At 36.2% G+C, this 21,365-nt stretch overlaps 1 protein-coding gene across 1 annotated transcript in view; it reads right to left on the minus strand.

Annotated features, from left to right (window-relative positions):
* Positions 1 to 618: 618 nt before the first annotated feature.
* Positions 619 to 21,365, minus strand: part of camta2 (calmodulin binding transcription activator 2) — a 44,905-nt gene continuing 24,158 nt past the window's right edge. The window contains exons 12-22 of the mRNA XM_081386857.1: positions 20,916 to 21,076; positions 16,930 to 17,114; positions 15,633 to 15,711; positions 14,146 to 14,392; positions 12,448 to 12,743; positions 10,186 to 10,352; positions 8,749 to 8,959; positions 7,139 to 7,210; positions 4,963 to 5,156; positions 2,406 to 2,480; positions 619 to 1,152 (exon numbers count right to left, since the gene is read on the minus strand). Coding sequence (XP_081242983.1) covers positions 1,098 to 1,152; positions 2,406 to 2,480; positions 4,963 to 5,156; positions 7,139 to 7,210; positions 8,749 to 8,959; positions 10,186 to 10,352; positions 12,448 to 12,743; positions 14,146 to 14,392; positions 15,633 to 15,711; positions 16,930 to 17,114; positions 20,916 to 21,076 — 1,742 coding nt within the window. The 3' untranslated portion in view covers positions 619 to 1,097. The remainder of the gene's footprint in view (positions 1,153 to 2,405; positions 2,481 to 4,962; positions 5,157 to 7,138; positions 7,211 to 8,748; positions 8,960 to 10,185; positions 10,353 to 12,447; positions 12,744 to 14,145; positions 14,393 to 15,632; positions 15,712 to 16,929; positions 17,115 to 20,915; positions 21,077 to 21,365) is intronic.

Raw genomic sequence — 21,365 nt, forward strand, 5'->3', positions numbered from 1 at the left:
AATACATCTCCAAGAGATCAATAAATAAGTTTATATCCAACACAATCACCTCTGTGTTTATGAGCATATATATGAGCGTATATACTGTTCACATTTATATAGAGATCCATTAATACATAAAAACATTCCAAAGATTCAGTAAAGCTGAAGTGAACTTTAGTGTTGCAGCAACAACTGGAAAGAAGCAACCGAAGAAAAACTGTCTGTCCTTCTACTATGGAAGCTCGTTTCCGCCATGGAATAAAAAAAATAAAAAGTACTTGCGACTTTATATAATCATAAATAATAATAAGAACCCCCTCCCCCCCCATATAATTATATATATATATATATATATTAGGGCTGTCAAAAGATTAATCGCGATTAATCGCATCCAAAATAAAAGTTTGTGTTTAAATAATATATGTGTGTGTACTGTGTATAATAAATTTGTATATATAAATACACACACATGCTTGTATATATTTAAGAAAAATGTGTAATTTATATATAAAAAAAATATATTTATATATAATATAAATTATATATAAATATATACAGTATATGTATGCAAATATTTCTTAAATATATACATGCATGTGTGTGTATTTATATATACAAAATAATTATACACAGTACACACACATATATTATGTAAACACAAACTTTTATTTTGGATGCGATTAATCGCGATTAATCGTTTGACAGCCCTAAATATATAAATATATATTTTTGATATATATATTTTGATATATATATCAAAATTCAGAATTTTACAACTCGCAATTTTGAGTTGATATCTTACAATTTGACTTTTTTATATCTTTATATCTTTCAATTCTGAGAAGTAAACTCACAACTGCAAGAAAAAAGTATTATGAGATAAAAAAGTTGCAATTAGTTTTTTATTACTTTTTATTCCGTGATGAAAACAAGTTTCCATATTCTCCTGCTAATAATGCAGCTCAAACTTCCCATCTTTCCTCTCTGAATCAATCAAATCCTGCAGTAGTTTTGACAAGAGTGTGTGAGGCGAGTGACGGCAGGAGTGTATCTGAGCAAACGACTGTAAACACGACTGAAAGAGTGTGTGTGTGTGTGTGTGTGTGTGTGTGTGGTCAGGTGGTCAGTCCTCTGTGCTCCAGCTCTTTACTCTGTTTCAGCTCTTTAATCCTGCAAACACACAATTTCATTAAACAACTTCATTCTCATGTTTTTCATGATCTAAATAGCAGAAGAAAATAAACGGAGAAATCCTGCAAGTCTTTACTCAAACACATCTGGACGTGTCCTGAATTATTTACACTAAAAATATTGTTCAGATCAGATGTTAAATGTAATTTATTCAAGGTCTGAATCCCTGAATATGAGGTTTTCACCACAGAAATAATGTTTTTTCTTCGTTTAGAAGTAAAAAATGGATTTAATTAGTCCTGTCAAATCGATTAATCGAGATTAGCCAGATTCGCATCTAACATAAAAAGTTTATATATATATATGTATATATATATGTACACACACGATCCAGATTAGATGCAATTAATCACGATCACAATCAATCATTTTGACGGGACTGAATGAAATATAAATAAAATATTTGAGAGATTGACCTAACTAGTAAAATGTATATTCATTGTATAAATGCCCATGTAATTTTACGATTTTATTAATGTTCATTGAGGACTTTTCCAATTTTTCATGATTTACCAGATAAGAATTAAGGATAAGGATTTAAAAATATATTTTTAATGCAGAATTTCATAATATGAATAAAATATTTTAGAGCTTTTCCTAACTAGTAAAATGGATATACTCATTTAAAACAATAACCATGGCGTTTTAAGATGTTATTCATTTCCATGACTTTTCCAGATTTACTACATCAGAATTAAGGATTGGTTTTTAATGCACAATTTATATAATACAAATAAAATATTTTAGAGCTTGACCTATCTAGTAAAAATTGTATTTATTATAAAAATACCCAGGCTGTTTTAGATTTTTATTAATTTTCAAGAATTTTCCAGTTGTTCATGATTTAATCGATAATAAGGCTTTTTTTTTTACTATTTTTAATTCACAATTTATATAATATCAATAAAATATTTTAGAGCTTGACCTACTGTAACTAGTAAAATGTAGATTTATTAAATACCTAATATGGTGATTTTATTCATTTCCATGAAGTTATTAATGATTAACTAGATAAGAATTAACGATTAAGGAAATTTTTTAACGTGCAATTTTTATAATATAAATAAAATGAAATAAAAACAGAAGTTGAGAGGGTGAATTTAAGCATAAGAAATCTTGACTTGTATGTGTGTGAGCTTATTTTATCGCGTATTTTGTCTTATTTTGAAGCGACTGGTTGAGAACGCCTGGCTGGAGTTCACGTAAGCAGGAATGAAGAGACAGACGTGTACCTGTGTCTGCAGCGTCTGAGGAAACGCATGATCTTCCGCGCGGCCTGGTCCTGTTTCTTGGTCAGGAAGGAGCCTCTGACACACAGAAGGAGAGTTTGAGTCAGACAGTCACTCATGAGTGTAATGATGTGTAGTGTCCTGTAGGGGTGTAGTGACGTGTAGTGTCCTGTAGGGGTGTAATGACGTGTAGTGTCCTGTAGGGGTGTAATGACGTGTAGTGTCCTGTAGGGGTGTAATGACGTGTAGTGTCCTGTAGGGGTGTAATGACGTGTAGTGTCCTGTAGGGGTGTAATGACGTGTAGTGTCCTGTAGGGGTGTAATGACGTGTAGTGTCCTGTAGGGGTGTAATGACGTGTAGTGTCCTGTAGGGGTGTAATGACGTGTAGTGTCCTGTAGGGGTGTAATGACGTGTAGTGTCCTGTAGGGGTGTAATGACGTGTAGTGTCCTGTAGGGGTGTAATGACGTGTAGTGTCCTGTAGGGGTGTAATGATGTGTAGTGTCCTGTAGGGGTGTAATGACGTGTAGTGTCCTGTAGGGGTGTAGTGATGTGTAGTGTCCTGTAGGGGTGTAATGACGTGTAGTGTCCTGTAGGGGTGTAATGACGTGTAGTGTCCTGTAGGGGTGTAATGACGTGTAGTGTCCTGTAGGGGTGTAGTGACGTGTAGTGTCCTGTAGGGGTGTAATGACGTGTAGTGTCCTGTAGGGGTGTAATGACGTGTAGTGTCCTGTAGGGGTGTAATGACGTGTAGTGTCCTGTAGGGGTGTAATGACGTGTAGTGTCCTGTAGGGGTGTAATGACGTGTAGTGTCCTGTAGGGGTGTAATGACGTGTAGTGTCCTGTAGGGGTGTAATGATGTGTAGTGTCCTGTAGGGGTGTAATGACGTGTAGTGTCCTGTAGGGGTGTAGTGATGTGTAGTGTCCTGTAGGGGTGTAATGACGTGTAGTGTCCTGTAGGGGTGTAATGACGTGTAGTGTCCTGTAGGGGTGTAATGACGTGTAGTGTCCTGTAGGGGTGTAATGACGTGTAGTGTCCTGTAGGGGTGTAATGATGTGTAGTGTCCTGTAGGGGTGTAATGACGTGTAGTGTCCTGTAGGGGTGTAGTGATGTGTAGTGTCCTGTAGGGGTGTAATGACGTGTAGTGTCCTGTAGGGGTGTAATGACGTGTAGTGTCCTGTAGGGGTGTAATGACGTGTAGTGTCCTGTAGGGGTGTAATGATGTGTAGTGTCCTGTAGGGGTGTAGCGATACACGTGTTCGGTGCGAGGCTTTCGGTTCGGAACAAACTCAACGATCGTGATCAAGCGGCTTTAAGAGGCTTCAAGCCCACAGATCAGCAACATTCACCATGGCTTTACCGTAGTAACACTCACTGTAACCATGGAAGTGTGGCAGAAAATGCTTTCAAGTGTGTACATCTTTTTCCAGCACTTCAAAACTCAAATATTATCATACTTAAATGTTATTTTTAATGTGATGACCAACACATTATTTGTTCATCTTTCAAAGATTGCCCCAATTTATAAAGCTAAAAGTTTCACTTTTAAAACTTAAACTCATACTTATTAAAAAATATTTTTTCTTTTAATAATAAATGTTTTTTTTTTTTTAAATCAAGGACATTTCTCTGGCATTTCTTTCTTTTTGCTGTATCGAAAACGTGCCGAACCGTGACACCACTGTGCCGTATCGAACCGAACCGTGCATTTTGTGAATCATTAAGGTCATCGCACACTGAGTCCCAAATTCTCGTACGTAAAAAAAATAAAAAAAATACGACCTCACGTTCTGTCAATCATGTTCGATTTTCTGCGTTTTTCGCATCCGTATTGAGCTTTCTGAGAGGGGTTTTGACAACACTGCAAAACATGCTTTTCTTACTCAGTATTTTTGTCGTTTCCAGTCCAAATATCAAACATTTCTTAAATCAAGATGCATTTACTAAAGTAGTAAAATGATATAAGATATTATGTCCTGTTTTCTGGAGAAATATATAAAAATTAAGTGAGTTTTTGCTAAAAACAAGCAAAATGATCTGCCAATGGGGAGAAAAATAATGTTGTTCACAAGCAGAAACATCTACATCTACATCTTCTGACTAGACAGCAGAAAACACTGATTATGCCACTGCAAAAAAATGCTTTTCTTACTTAGTATTTTTGTCTTGTTTCCAGTCCAAATATCTAATTGAATTAAGATTATTTTTCTGACTCCATTGGCAGATAATTTAGCTTTTTTTAAGCAAAAACTCACTTAATTTTGATTAATTCCCCAGAAAACAGAACATAATATCTTATATCATTTTACTCATCTAGTAAATGCATCTTGATTTAAGAATTTTTAGATATTTGGACTGGAAACAAGACAAAAACACTGAGTAAGAAAAGCATGTTTTGCAGTGAGTTCAGAGCCACCGAATGGCGAATACGCAGATTTCAGACTCAGTGTGTGAGGACTCAGTGTGTGAGGACTCAGTGTGTGAGGACTCAGTGTGTGAGGACTCAGTGTGTGAGGACCGCTACACCCCGAGTGTGCTGTAAGGATCTGCGGCGTCTCACTTGATCTTGCTGTTGAGGGTCCCGGGCCCCCGCGGCCCCTGCTTCACGCGCTCGTACTCTTTATAACTGCGGTAGTATTGCTGGATGAGGACGGCGGCGCGCCGAGACTGCTGGAACTTCTTCTGCTCGTAATAACTGCGAAACTTGCTCTGAATCAATATGGCCGCCTGCGTCATCTTCTTATACAAGGCGTACTGGAGGAAGACAAACACACGTTACACACACACACATTCACACACACACTGCAAAAAATGCTTTTCATACTCAGTGTTTTTGTCTTGTTTCCAGTCCAAATATCTAAAAACTCTTAAATCAAGATGCATTTACTAGATGAGTGAAATGACATAAGATATTATGTCTTGTTTTCTGGGGAAATTAATCAAAATGAAGTGAGTTGATGCTTAAAAAAAAGCAAAATTATCTGCCAATAATTCAATCTTAATTCAAACAGAAACAACATTATTTTTCTGACCCCATTGGCAGATCATTTTGCTTGTTTTAAGCAAAAACTCACTTCATTAAGAAAACAAGACTTAATATCTAATGTCATTTCACTCATCTAGTAAATGCATCTTGATTTAAGGAACGTTTGATATTTGGACTGGAAACAAGACAGAAATACTGAGTAAGAAAAGTATTTTTTGCAGTGCAGGAGGACGACACAATAGTCGAGTCTCCTTCATTTATACAGCGCTTTAACAATATGGACTGTTTCAAAGCAGCTTTACAGTGATAACAGGAGATTACAGTGACAGAGATTGATTTGGCTTTACAGCAGATCTAGAATAAAGTTATTGTCCAGCTAAAGTTAGCTTTGTGCAATACACACAAACACACACACTTGACGGCAGAAGAGTGTGAGAATACAACAGTGAGTCAGTTTAGTCCGGCGTTACCTTCAGTGCTATCCATGTTAGCTAGCATGAAATATAAGCAGAAACAGGAGAGAAATCAGAGACACGACAGCAATATTAGTGTGTTAGCGAAGACACACACACACACACACACACACACACACACACACACACACACACACACACACTCAGTCACAGTTTGTTTCTTAACATCATTAAGTGTTTCTGGATAAAGTGTATAAAAAGGTGACTTTATCTCACAATTCAGACTTTTTTTCTCAGAATTGCAAGGTAAAAACTCACAATTTGCAAGAAAAAAGTCAGAATTGGGAGATAAAAAGTCAGAAGTGCAAGATTTAAACTCAGAATTATAAGAAAAAAGTCTGAATTGTGTGATAAAAAGTTGTATTTTTTTTTATTCCATGGCGGAAACGAAAAGTTCTTACGAATAGGGTGAAACGTTTAACTAATATATCAGCATACTTGCACAGATGATTGATTACATTAAAAATTGCAAACAACTTTTCTATTACAAGTTTTCTGAAATGTTACGTTTAAATATGCAAATTATGCTTTGTTCATTTAAATATGCGCTAATTTGCATACATAAATCTGAATATTGATTCAAAGTTCTTGTTTGATTTTGTTGACATATTAGAGTTACAGGTTTTTACTGAGGGGATTTAGGAGATCTTTTTTATCTCTTCATAAATCAGAAAATACTGTCAACAGACTGAAAAAATAATCTTCAGCATATATTTAAATAAAATATTATATAAATCAGTGTGAATGATATATATGAACAAACCCCTCAGTAAAACCCTTCAGAATATAGACAGGAATAAATCTGTAGTTTGTTGTATGTAAATGCTGCTGATTTATACAAATATGGCCTTTAAAGATATGAAATCTACAGACGCAAATAGATGAAGCGTCATAAAATAAACACTTAAATGTGTATTTTGAATGTTTTCTTTCCACTAGTCTGAAAGAAGATGAAGAAGCATTTACCCACAATCTCAAAATTGAAAAAAATGAAGAAAAAACAATGGTTTGTCATGGTGTGTCTCTTCTTCAGTTGTAAAAATGCAGAAGGTTTTCTGTTAGGGTTACTGTATTTACAGTCAAACCAAGAGTTATTCAGACTCCATATAATAATATGTGATATGTTTTTATTAGCGGGCGCAGGACACTATAGTTCATGTGTTTAAGTTAGGATAGCAAGGTGTCTGAATACATTTTGGTTTGACTGTATAACTGCCTATAGGTAGATAGCCAAGTAAGTGTGTGTGTGTGCGTGCGTGTGTGTGTGTGTTTTATACCTGTTTGTATTTGCGGTAACAGCGCTGTATCACAGCTGCGGCCATATCCTGCTGCTCCTTTAATCTGCGGCCCTAAACACCACAAACAACCGTTATTAAATCACACACACACACACACACACACACACACTCTCAGTCAGTTGTGTGTGTACCTTGTAGGGGTGCTTGGATCGCAGTTGGATCAGGCCTCACGGTTCGGCACGCATGTGATTCACAGATTAACTGCTAAATTTAACCATCATAGAGTGAAAGTTTATCATTTGGACGTGTTTTGTCTTGCTAATTTACACATTCACACAGTTTTAACCCAAGCGTGCCGCACAAGCCCTGAAAATGAAGCCAAAACGTCTCGTTCGCCCCCCCGGTGACTAGTCCTAGTATAGATCATAAGCCCCGCCTCCCCGTGTTATTCAACGGGACTTGAGACCAACTAAACAATTTAATTACACTTTGTGGTGGATTTTTAATAGATAAAATAGTAAACTGTATATCAAACTAACCATGTTTCTAACATCTAACGTTACTTCTCTTTATAGGCCTAACATGAGAACACTTTGAATGTACTAAAACGTTCTGTCCTGTGTTTTTGGATGTTGTGTTGCCATACCCCTTTGACTTTGGTTGTGTGAGTGTATAAATAACAAGTTTGGGAATTGAAACTAGACAGATGACTAAATTTGAACCTTGTGATTAACAATGAAGTAATCATTAAAGCAAAGTTTGCTGTACCTAGTAACAGAAGGGTTTGTCTATGAAAACTAATCAAATTGTGGGGAAATTGTGTAATGCAGTATGACATTTTTGCCATTCCTCCTTATTCTATAAAACGGTTGTATTCGTGTTAGCTGGTGGGATTCTCAATTTGTCAGAGATCCTCCGGTGAATGATATTTAACATATCATTCCTGCGTAATAATCAAGAAACTTTGCTGCCGTACCATGAGTCCAGCAGGCGTAATGATATGACGCAGCGCCTGAAGATAGGTCTAATAGGTTAGACAATCTTAGTCCTGGTCACGTTGGAAGTTACCGAGCTGGGGACTATTTTCAGGCGCTGCGTCATATCATATCATACGCCTGCTGGACTCATGGTACGGCAGCAAAGTTTCTTGATTATTACGCAGGAATGAGAGTATAGTTCCTAGCCATATCAGCCTAGAAAATTGCAACTTTACATTTTCCGTCGGTCTTAGTACACGATGTAACTACAGAAGAGTCAAGTTTTAAATAGGAAAAATATCAAAACTTTTGGTCATTTTTTTAGAGAGATGCTAATGGTCCTGTCCACTTCAGTGATGTATGCTAAGCTATGCTAAAAGTGGTACCGCCAGACCCGGAGATCGGCTGAATGGATTCGAAAACGGTAAGACTCAACTCTTTAACTCTGGGGGAGATGTAAAATGAGCCTATTTCCAAAAAAAGTGGAGTATCCCTTTAAATGTATTTAAAATTCATGTTAAAAATTATTTCTTGTCTTTAGCTTTTGAGAAGTTGGGCTAGTATCTGCATCAGTAAGTTATCTGAGTGTTTGTCTTTATGCTGCTGATTGTCCAGCATGTTTATCTGCAGGTGTAGAGTGCTTTGTAAAGTAAGTAAGTGAGTGAGTAGTACCTTGTATCTGCGGAAGGCGTTCTGGATGACGCGCGCCGCCTCGTAAAGCTCTCTCTGCTCCGTGTCCGTCAGCGTCAGCAGGGCGAAGTCTCTCTCCATCCTCCCATTGGCTGAGGCGTTCAGAAACTCCGCCCACGCCACACTGCTCGGGGGGCGGAGCCTCTGCAGCGCCAGATCACTGAGGAGGGAGGGGGGCGTGGGGCACAGGTTCCTACACACACACACACACACACACACACACATTCAAATGTAAGGAACAGAGGAATGTCAAACTAGAAAGTGAAAATGAGCATAATTTGGCAAGTGTGGGTAATCTCACGTTAACATTTCTCACATTTCACCCTGAAATAACATAAAAAAATTATATTGTATATATTCTGATTTCATTCATTTTTATGAATTATATAATTATTACATTAATTATATTGATTCATTTATACTGATTTTAATTTAAAAAGTCAAGTGTTATGTCATTTTGAGAATCTTTATATAATTATAATTAATTTATTCATTATATTTATTCATTATATTGATTAATTCATACTGGTTTTAATTTAAAAAAAGTCAAGTGTGTAATTTTGTCATTTGTAATTACATGAATCATCATCTTATGCAGAATATTTAATTGTATAATTGATATAATTATATTATATAATTATAATTATTACATTAATTATATCGATTAATTTATGCTGATTTTAATTTAAAAAGTCAAGTGTGTTATTTGTCATTTTGAGAATATTTATATAATTAGAATATATTTATTATATTTATTGATTACATTGGTTAATTCATACTGATCCTAAATAAAAAGTCACGTGTGTAATTTGTAGTTATGTGAATCATATCATATCAATCAATCTTATGCAGAATGTTTTATTATAATTAATACAGTAATTATATTTGTTAAATATATTGATTAATTTATGCTGATTTTAATAAAAACAGTGTCATAAATGACAATTAAAGTGTAATTTATAATTATGTGAATCATCATCTTATGGAGAATGTTTTTAAATAATTATAATTAATATTTATTATATTGATTAATTTATGCTGATTTGCTGCTCAAGAAACATTTCTGATTATTACCAATGTTGAAAACAGTTCATATTTTCGTGGAAACAGTGATAGTTTATTTTTCAGGATTCTTTAGTTAATAGAAAGTTCAAAAGAACAGCATCTATTTAAAGTATTAATCTTTCAGAACATTATAAATGTCACTTCTGATCAATTTAATACGTCCTTTATAAATAAAAGTATGAATTTATGGCAACACTTTACAATAAGGCCTCATTTGTTAACGCATTAACTAACTTTTATTTAATTGATTATATCGTTTAATTAATAGTTTATACTCGTATTTACGAGTTGAGTGCACATGAATGCCTCCACAATGCCGTAAACTCCCCAGGAGGATAAAGGCCTGATACGCACCGGTCCACGGTGTCGAGGTATGTGGCGAGCCACGGCATGGGGTCGTGATTGACAGGATTGTCCCGCCTCTCTCTGAGCGGAGACTCCGCCTCCCGGTTAAACTCCTCCTGTTTGATTCGCTCAGGTGTGGCCTCGATGATCTGCTCGGCCAGAGTTGCCATGTCAACCTAACAGTGAAACATCGCAAAAAACACCATGACAACAAGTCTCAGTAACTGTGTGAGGAGGCGGAGACTTTAAAGGGACAGTTCACCCAAAAATGATAATTAGCCCATGATTAACTCTCCCTCAAGCCTTCCTTTGAAAGAGAAACACTTGACCCGACGCACAACGTAATGACGAACGCGGAAGCGCAGAGGAAAGAGCAAAACAAAACTGTTTGTTTAAACCGCGAGAGGCGTCAAAGCTTACGCTACTCCTACATCATACGTCTTCAAGTGTTACTCTTGTGGCGTAAGTCGACTTGCGTAGGCTAGAAGCTAGTTATTTTAGTCGATAAAGTTTAAAATATTGATATTTTTTATAGTCATGATTTTTTTTTTTCATATATGGACAGATGCACTTTTATGATGGATAGATGCACTTTTATGATGGATAGATGCACTTTAATGATGGATAGATGTACTTTTATGATGGATAGATGCACTTTTATGATGAACAGATGCACTTTTATGATGGATAGATGCACTTTTATGATGGATAGATGCACTTTTATGATGAACAGATGCACTTTTATGATGGATAGATGCACTTTTATGATGGATAGATGCACTTTTATGATGGATAGATGTACTTTTATGATGAACAGATGCACTTTTATGATGGATAGATGCACTTTTATGATGGATAGATGTACTTTTATGATGGATAGATGCACTTTTATGATGAACAGATGCACTTTTATGATGGATAGATGCACTTTTATGATGGATAGATACACTTTTATGATGGATAGATGCACTTTTATGATGGATAGATGCACTTTAATGATGGATAGATGCACTTTTATGATGGATAGACGCACTTTTATGATGGATAGATGTACTTTTATGATGATAGATGCACTTTTATGATGGATCGATGCACTTTTATGATGGATAGATGCACTTTTATGATGGATAGATGCACTTTTATGATGAATAGATGCACTTTTATGATGGATAGATGCACTTTTATGATGGATAGATGCACTTTTATGATGGATAGATGCACTTTTATGATGGATAGATGCACTTTTATGATGGATAGATGTACTTTTATGATGAACAGATGCACTTTTATGATGGATCGATGCACTTTTATGATGGACAGATGCACTTTTATGATGGATAGATGCACTTTTATGATGGATAGATGCACTTTTATGATGGATAGATGCACTTTTATGATGGACAGATGCACTTTTATGATGGATAGATGTACTTTTATGATGGATAGATGCACTTTTATGATGAATAGACTTTTATGATGGATAGATGCACTTTTATGATGAACAGATGCACTTTTATGATGAACAGATGCACTTTTATGATGAACAGATGCACTTTTATGATGGATAGATGCACTTTTATGATGGATAGATGCACTTTTATGATGGATAGATGCACTTTTATGATTCATAGATGCACTTTTATGATGGATAGATGCACTTTTATGATGGATAGATGTACTTTTATGATGGATAGATGTACTTTTATGATGAACAGATGCACTTTTATGATGATAGATGCACTTTTATGATGGATAGATGCACTTTTATGATGGATAGATGTACTTTTATGATGGATAGATGCACTTTTATGATGGATAGATGTACTTTTATGATGGATAGATGTACTTTTATGATGGATAGATGTACTTTTATGATGAACAGATGCACTTTTATGATGGATAGATGCACTTTTATGATGGATAGATGCACTTTTATGATGGATAGATGTACTTTTATGATGGATAGATGTACTTTTATGATGGATAGATGCACTTTTATGATGGATAGATGTACTTTTATGATGGATAGATGTACTTTTATGATGGATAGATGTACTTTTATGGACTTCAAAACAGAAACAGTCATTCACTGCCATTATAAAGCTTGGAAGAGACAGGACATTTTTTAATATAACTCAGATTGTATTCGTCTGAGAGAAGAATGTCATATAGACCTAGGATGACTTGAGGGAGAGTAAATCATGGGCTACTTAAAATTTTTGGGTGAACTATCGCTTTAATACTTTTGTCCAATCAAAATAAATGAGTCACCTGTAAGACCTCGTCAGACAGGTAATCCTCGTTCTCGGCGTTCTCGCTGTAGTCGAGCAGCTCGTGGGCAAGCTCGGAGTGAAGCGTCAGGGACGCCGGAGCCGAGGGACTCGCGGCCTCACAGTCCATCAGGAAGAGCGAATCTGAGGAGCCAGTGGGGGGCGGAGCCGAGAACGGGGAGGAGGGGGAGGAGGCGGAGTCTATGGGGTCAGGCAGCGAACCACTGGAGTAGGCGGAGCTGGGGGAGGGGGAGGGGGGGTCACTGGGGGAGGGGACACTGCTGGACGAGCTCAGACCTGAGAGAGAGATAGAGATATCAATGTATACAGTAAACTTTTTGCAGGAAAAAAAAACATATATATATATATATATATATATATATATATATATATAAAATAATATTTCAATAAATCGTAAGAAATATCAATTTATACAGTAAACTTTTTGCAGAAAAATAATTTGTGAAAATGTATTGAAATATTATTGAATATATATATATATATACTGTATATATATGTATAAGTAAAGGAATTGTTGTTTGAGTTTTATGAATTCCTATAATTATCACATTTTTGGATTACATATTTGTATTCATTCATAAAACACAGAACGCAGAATAATTAAATACAACACAGAATTTGGGGGAGAAAATAGAACCTTATAATTGTTAAATTAAAAAAATAATAATATAAGTTATAAGAACTTGATTAGACCTGCTTTTTGAAAGTAAAAAAAAACATTGTAATTTTGTTTGATTTAATTAAATCAATAAATTCTTGAAAAAAACACAAACAGAAAGCACAGAATTTATAAAAACAAATAAAAATGCCTTATTATTTACATTTTAATAAATTGTTAAATTGTCAAAGTTTTATGAATTTGATCAGAAATGTTTTTAAAATATATACAAATGTTATTGAAATTTTGTTAAATTGAATTAAAACTGAATTAAGAATTAAAAATAAAACAGAAATTGGAAATAAACAAACATATTTCATAGGGCTGTATATTTGTTAACATTCAAATAAAATATTTAATACAAGCTTAAAGAATTTGATTAGGCATGCTTTGTAAATATAACAAATAATTTAAATTTTGTTTAATACAAACATTTTAATACTTCAATATTTAAAACGGAATTCAGAAAAATAAAACAGAAAGCATGGAATTAGGGAAAACATTAAACAGATTTCATAGGGCCTTATTATTATTATTATTAACATTTTATCAAAATATAAAATTTTCAACATTTTATGAATTTGATTAGACATAATTTTTAAATAATAAAAATGTAAATGTAATTATGTTTAATTTAATTAAAACAGAATTCAGACAAAGATAACACTTTATTTTAGTGTCCGTTACATGTTACATGCACTTACCATAGTAATAACAGTAAATTATGCATAATTACATGCAACTAACCCTCAACCAAACCCTAACTCTATAGTAAGTACATGCAGTTAATTAATATTACTCAGTACTTAAATATATAATTACGCTGTAACAGTGACACCTTAAAATAAAGTGTAATCAAAAATGTTAATAATAAAAAAATCAGATTTCATAGGGCCTTATTATTGTTATTAACATTTTAATCAAATTTTACATTGTAAATATTTCATGAACTTGATGACTTTTCGAACATAAAAACATGACGCATGTAAAGCACACGTGTGTGTGTGTGTGTTTGGTTACCCGTGTCGGGACTGCTGGACAGTGGAGACCGGGGCCGGTACGGAGGCGAGGCCGTGTCAGGTGTGTGTTCTTGCGTCTGAGAGTGTGTGTGTAACTCCTCCAGACAGCGCGCCAGGCGTGTGTGTCCTCGAGAATGAGCCACAGCGAGAGGAAGACGACCCAGAGAGTCGGGGATTCCCAGAGCGGCGCTACTCCAGCGGTACAGCAACACCGCAGCTGGCTGATGACCCAGAGCACACGCCCACATCTGCACACACACACACACACACACACACACACACACACATCCAAAATATACAATTATTTTTTTTAAAGAAATGATACTCTAAACAAGAAACTATTGGTCATCTCGTAAAGATCGTATTTACAAGTTGAGCGCACGTGGTAAATACGAGTCTGAAGCTCTTCATAAATTAATTAAAAACATAAAAAAGCAAAGCACACCTAACGCACATTTCTTTGTTCTTCATTTTCTAGAAGTAGAGTTTAAGAGCCTTGCTGTATTTCTGTGTAATTAATTAAGAGGAAGAACACCGCCATCTCACTCAGACGAAAGTGACTCGAACGCCGTCGTAAACACGACTTCCCAGGAGGACTTGAACACACCATAATCTTCCAGTAGGGGGCGGTAAACTTCTAATAAAAATATGTTACTTAACTATATATAATATATAACTTCTAATATAAAATGGCTGATTCATTCAGGAATGAAGTAAAGAGGTGTGTTCGACTTGAAGTGTTCGGCGTAGACCGATCAGAGTATGACATCAAAGTATCATGAGAGCGATTCTAAAGCATACGGAGCCATCTACACACACACACACACACACACCAACACACACACACACACACACACACACACACACACACACACACCTGCTCTCGTGGTACTTTGATGTCATACGTAGGTCTGCACTGCAAAAAATGCTTTTCTTACTGAGTATTTTTGTCTTGTTTTCAGTCCAAATATCAAACATCTCTTAAATCAAGATGCATTTACTAGATGAGTAAAATAACATAAGATATTAGGTCTTGTTTTCTGGGGGAATTAATCAAAATGAAGTGAGTTGATGCTTAAAAAAAGCAAAATTATCTGCCAATGGGGAGAAAAATAATCTTAATTCAAACAGAAACAAGTCAAGTCATCTTCATTTAAATAACAGAAACAACATTATTTTTCTGACCCCATTGGCAGATCATTTTGCTTTTTTTAAGCATCAACTCACTTCATTTTTATTAATTCCCCCGGAAAACAAGACTTAATGTCTTATGTCATTTTACTCATCTAGTAAATGCATCTTGATTTAAGAATTTTTAGATATTTGGACTGGAAACAAGACAAAAACACTGAGTAAGAAAAGCATGTTTTTGCAGTGTGTGTGTGTTAAATGATTATTTTCCCATAGCTTGTTAATTAAATGAACGTGTTAAATTGACAGCCCTATAGTATTAATATATATATGTAGGTGTGCATGTGTGTGACGTACCAGAGGTGTGCAGGAGAAATGATCAACGTTTAGAGGATCCACTTCCTGTTCCAGATCCAAACTGTTCGCACTGAGACTCCTGATACACACACACACACACACACACACACACACACACACACACACACACACACACACACACACACACACACACACACACACACACACACACACACACACACACACACACACACACACACACACACACACACACACACACACCATTAAACACACAAAAGCCTTTTTTCATCAAGACTGCAGATGAAACGTCTGAGTGTCACGGTTTCAGTTCTTCATCATGTTTATTATGTTTCTGAAATCCTGCAGTGACGACATGAATATATAAAGATGCAAATTAATCTGCTTATAACTTATAAGATAAGCTTCCATTAGTTTAGCATGAACTAACAATGAAGATACTTCTACAGCATTTGTTAATATCAGTCAAAGTTAATTTCTCCATTTACTGTAGGGATGCACGATGTATCGCCACCATATCGTTATCGGCCGATATATGTTCATTATTAATGTTATCGGTAAGAAAATTTGGCTGATTTATTAAAGTCGAAAAAATGATGTATAATTTCCTTCAGCTGAGACACTTCAGATACACACTCTTCAACATGAGGTGCAGTAACGTCAATCCTCTGTGTCTGACGGAGTGTGTGAGTGAGTGTGTGAGTGAGTGTGTGTGTGTGTGTGTGTGTGTGTGTGTGTGTGTGTGTGTGTGTGTGTGTGTGAGTGTGTGTGAGTGTGTGTGTGTTACCTCCAGCGTATGAGTGTGTGTATGAGCTGTGTGTATCCCTGAGCGGCGGCGAGGTGCAGTAACGTCAATCCTCTGTGTCTGACGGAGTGTGTGAGTGAGTGTGTGTGTTTGTGGGTGTGTGTGTGTGTTACCTCCAGCGTATGAGTGTGTGTATGATCTGTGTGTATCCCTGAGCGGCGGCGAGGTGCAGTAACGTCAATCCTCTGTGTCTGACGGAGTGTGTGAGTGAGTGTGTGTGTTTGTGGGTGTGTGTGTGTGTGTGTGTGTTACCTCCAGCGTATGAGTGTGTGTATGAGCTGTGGCGAGGTGCAGTAACGTCAATCCTCTGTGTCTGACGGAGTGTGTGAGTGAGTGTGTGTGTTTGTGGGTGTGTGTGTGTGTTACCTCCAGCGTATGAGTGTGTGTATGAGCTGTGTGTATCCCTGAGCGGCAGCGAGGTGCAGTAACGTCAATCCTCGGTGTCTGACGGAGTGTGTGAGTGAGTGTGTGTGTTTGTGGGTGTGTGTGTGTGTGTGTGTGTGTGTGTGTTACCTCCAGCGTATGAGTGTGTGTATGAGCTGTGTGTATCCCTGAGCGGCGGCGAGGTGCAGTAACGTCAATCCTCGGTGTCTGACGGAGTGTGTGAGTGTTTCCGTCTCTCCGTCTCGTCCCCACCGACCGCTGGCCATCATCCGCTCACACACGGCTACGATCCTGCGCTCAAACCACACCCCCGACTGACACACACACACACACAGATACATCCTCATTAGCACATTTACACACCTTCAAGCGTCTACTTTTCTCAGAGTTCACAGGTTTCTATCAGTCACCAGAAGAACAAAGTCGTGTTTGCTAGTTGATATCCTGATCTAATGACACTTTACAGGAAACACTTCCACCTCACGTCACTGGGATGGACGTGTGTGAGATTCATCACACCAAAACTGGGAATTTTGATTCAGACTGGATTAAAGTTAGATTTGATTCACTCAGTTTGATTCACTGAATCAGAGCCACCAGTGATCCTGAAGCTGGGTTCAAACTGAATCTTACACTTGCATCTGACACGGATACAGGAATCAGGAAGTGAAAATCACTTTAAATAAAATAAATAAATAAAAACAATACTTGATTTATTCATAATTATATAATTTCATCTAAATAAAATATGCAATATTATACAGTAAATTACATAAATGGATATAAACATTAAACTTTTCTCTCACCAAAATTATGCATTTATGCTGTAGGACAAAATGACTTAATGTTTATAAAAATAAACACATAAAGAATATTCATGTTCTGCGTATTTGTTTTTAAAATAAGCGATTTTCTCGATAAATACATACAAAATATTTATTTAAATATCAAATTAAAGTGTAAATTTTCAACCCGCTTCGTTTTGTTACAATGTCGGTCGTATATGTAAATGAACAATGTTTACAATGTAAACATTGATGTAAACATTGCAACTGCCTAGCAACACCCTAGCAACCACCCAGAATACCCTAACAACCACCCAGAATACCCTAGCAACCGCCTAGCAACACCATAGCAACCACCCAGAAAACCCTAGCAACTGCCTAGCAACCACCCAGAATACCCTAGCAACCGCCTAGCAACACCATAGCAACCACCCAGAATACCCTAGCAACCACCTAGCAAAGCCCTAGCAACCACACATAACACCCTAGCAACACCTTAGCAACCACCTGAACAACATGAATAAGCCATATCTCAGCACCAGAACATCGTACAGACATGTTTGTTGGCTTGTATGCAATCATGTAGCACACTCTAGCAACCGAGTGGCGAGTTTTGCCACTACAAGCACCACTTCACATTTTCTTCAGGAAATGTACATTCTAGACGTTAATTTATCTGTCAGCAAAAGTCGGCCGGATGACGCAAAACTTCTGCAGATTCTTTGAGTTTTCCCCCACGTTTGGCTTCACACACAGTGCTTGTAGTCAACATCTCAGAATGGATGAACACGAAAACACAGGGATTTATGATTCTTTGCAGCCTTTATCAACTGCCTACAACATACTGAATCCTTCACTAGAAACTAGGGCTGGTCCGAATACCATTTTTTGAGCTTCGAAGCTTCGGTAGTAATGAACATCGGATATTCCAAGCTTCGGAGAGAGGGGGCTGAACATATTCTTCTCTCTAATAAAGGCAGTATTCTCTATGTGTCTGTATGTCCGTTTGCATTTTGATTATTTCGTGAACCGTTCATCCAATCAACTTGGAGTGCAGTGTCGCATTTGGTAAAATATAGATGACACGAGAGACGCGACACATTCAGAATTAATAAACTTTTAATAAACTACAGAACAGCGCTAGCGGGAAGCGGCGCACCTCACGCGGGCAGGGCTTATGAGAACGAGAACGGACACTGCACTAGTGATATAAAACACATCTTCCCCATGAACAACACAAAGTAAATACACTCACACGTAACACACACACACACACACACACACACACACACACACACAGAGGTCTGTTAACTTAAGCAATACTTAAGGTAGTCTAATATTTTTCTGACTAACAAATTACTGACACAGTAAAGGGTAGATTTAAATAAAGAAAAACGAAATTTAAATAAAGAAAAACGAAATTAAGTTAAATTAAAAACGAGATTAATTTAGATTGATAATAACGGGTAAAAGGCGAATACATTTTGTTTCAATTATTCTGTTTTCCACAATGTCAAAGCGACGCAGCTTAACCCAAAATACATTATCGTATCGCATATCGCATTATTTAATGAGTCATCATCGCATATCGCATTTTTCTTTAATATCGTGCAGCCATAATAAACCAGTGATTTAACATCAACCGAATGGAAAACGATCTCTGAAATATGTGTAGATTAACCGTTTGCTAAATTGATTTCAATATGAATCCATTAAGAATGATTGCGAATCTTTAGTTGGCTAGACTGGGTCAGAGAGAATGAATCAGAATGAATGTAGACTTGGTTAGGATGAGGTAGTAACATGACTACTTTTAGTTAGTTACCCCTCGACACACACACACACACACACCCTCCCTCAGTTTTTTCCCTCCTCTCGGTCTATCCTCGTGCTGTATTGACGTAAGAGTGGAAAAGCTAAAAATGAATGACATGAATCAGCCAGATGATTCTTACAAACAGAAACGAGGCTTTAACATCAACACTGCAAAACATGTTTCCAGTCCAAATATCAAACATTCCTTAAATCAGGATGCATTTACTAGACGAGGAAAATGACATAAGATATTAAGTCTTGTTTTCTGGGGAATTAATCAAAATGAAGTGAGTTGATGCTTAAAACAAGCAAAATGATCTGCAAATGGGGAGAAAAATAATTTTGTTTCTGTTTGAATTAAGATTATTTTTCTGACCCCATTGGCAGATCATTTTGCTTTTTTTAAGCATCAACTCACTTCATTTTGATTAATTCCCCCAGAAAACAAGACTTAATATCTTATGTCATTTCACTCATCTAGTAAATGCATCTTGATTTAAGAGTGTTTAGATATTTGGACTGGAAACAAGACAGAAATAGTGAGTAAGAAAAGCATGTTTTGCAGTGAAAACTATCAGCATTAAACCTGAAAACTAGTTCAAAAACTACAGGACTTCTATTAGACTATGAGATGTGGAAAACCTGAACTGTAATGTGTGTGTGTGTGTGTGTGTGTGTGTGTGTGTGTGTGTGTGTGTGTGTGACGCACCAACATGGAAAAAGCGCTATTAATACTCGCATTCTGAAGTGATGTCATGTGCAAAGTTGACATTCCCGCGCTCACCCTGATAACACGCGTTCATAAATCCAGCGCTCATCAACACACCAGTGTTATTTTAGTATCACTGAGATGGTTTTATAGCTTTATATTCATATTTTAATGCACACACAAAAAAACTTTCTTCTCTGCGTTTCTCCTCTTCTCTAACTTGCTTCATAAACCAAAAAAAGTTTCATAATTTATGATTTTTGCAACAACAACACTGTTATTGAACCGAATTGAATCAAACTGAACCAGTTTTCATTAGTTTCATAATTCATATATTTTAAAACATCAACACTGTTATTGAACCGAATTGAACTAAACTGAATTTAATAATTATTATTATTAAAATGGTCCAATTCAGTGACTCATTATGTTCTTTACACATAATACTGTAAAAAAAAAAACTTTTTTTTTCTGAAAAATTATCAAAAGTTTTTGCCGTAAACAAACAAAAAAAAATTTCATACCCCATTGACAAACCCTTTTTTCTTATTCTAAGTGTAAAGTCATTTAATTTTAATGCTTTTTTTCATAAAACAACACTTTTAATTTTAACACAACGATTTATTTGGTCATTTTGCTTCTCAAGTAAATGGATCTTGATTTATGAATTCTTAGATATTTGTACTGGAAAACAAGACAACAATACTGAGAAAGAACATAATTTGAACATAATTTGTTTTGCAGTCAAATCAGAGGTGAACGTTAGGAACAGGGACTTTAGTGTGTGTGTGTGTGTGTGTGTGTACCTGGTTTTCGGGGGTCAAGCGTGGAGCGGAGCTCTGATTTCGTGAACGCTGCTGATGATAATAATTCACATGTTGATGCTGTTGATTATTATTTGACATTTCTGCCATTCGTCGCTCCATTTGCTCCAGACGCTCCAGAATCGACATCCTGAACTGGTTATCTAGAGAGAACGAGAGACGGTCAACATTAAACAACGTTCATCTCCATAATGTCACGCAATTCTGAATGAACGAGGAGAATCACACGAGGACAAACAGACGTTCTCTTCCGGGATACAGAAATACTGATGAGAACAAACCTTGAGATTAACTGAGCTGAATAATCACACTGCTGTCTTCTGCTGTGCATTACAGCTGAAAGTGAATTATTAAATTCATAATTAATGATTTTTGCAACATATTAAACTGAATAGTCAACAATGAACAGAACTGAATTAGTTTTATAACTGA

Source organism: Scardinius erythrophthalmus, assembly GCF_964197995.2.
Source record: "Scardinius erythrophthalmus genome assembly, chromosome: 15".
In the NCBI taxonomy this organism is placed as follows: Eukaryota; Metazoa; Chordata; class Actinopteri; order Cypriniformes; family Leuciscidae; genus Scardinius; species Scardinius erythrophthalmus.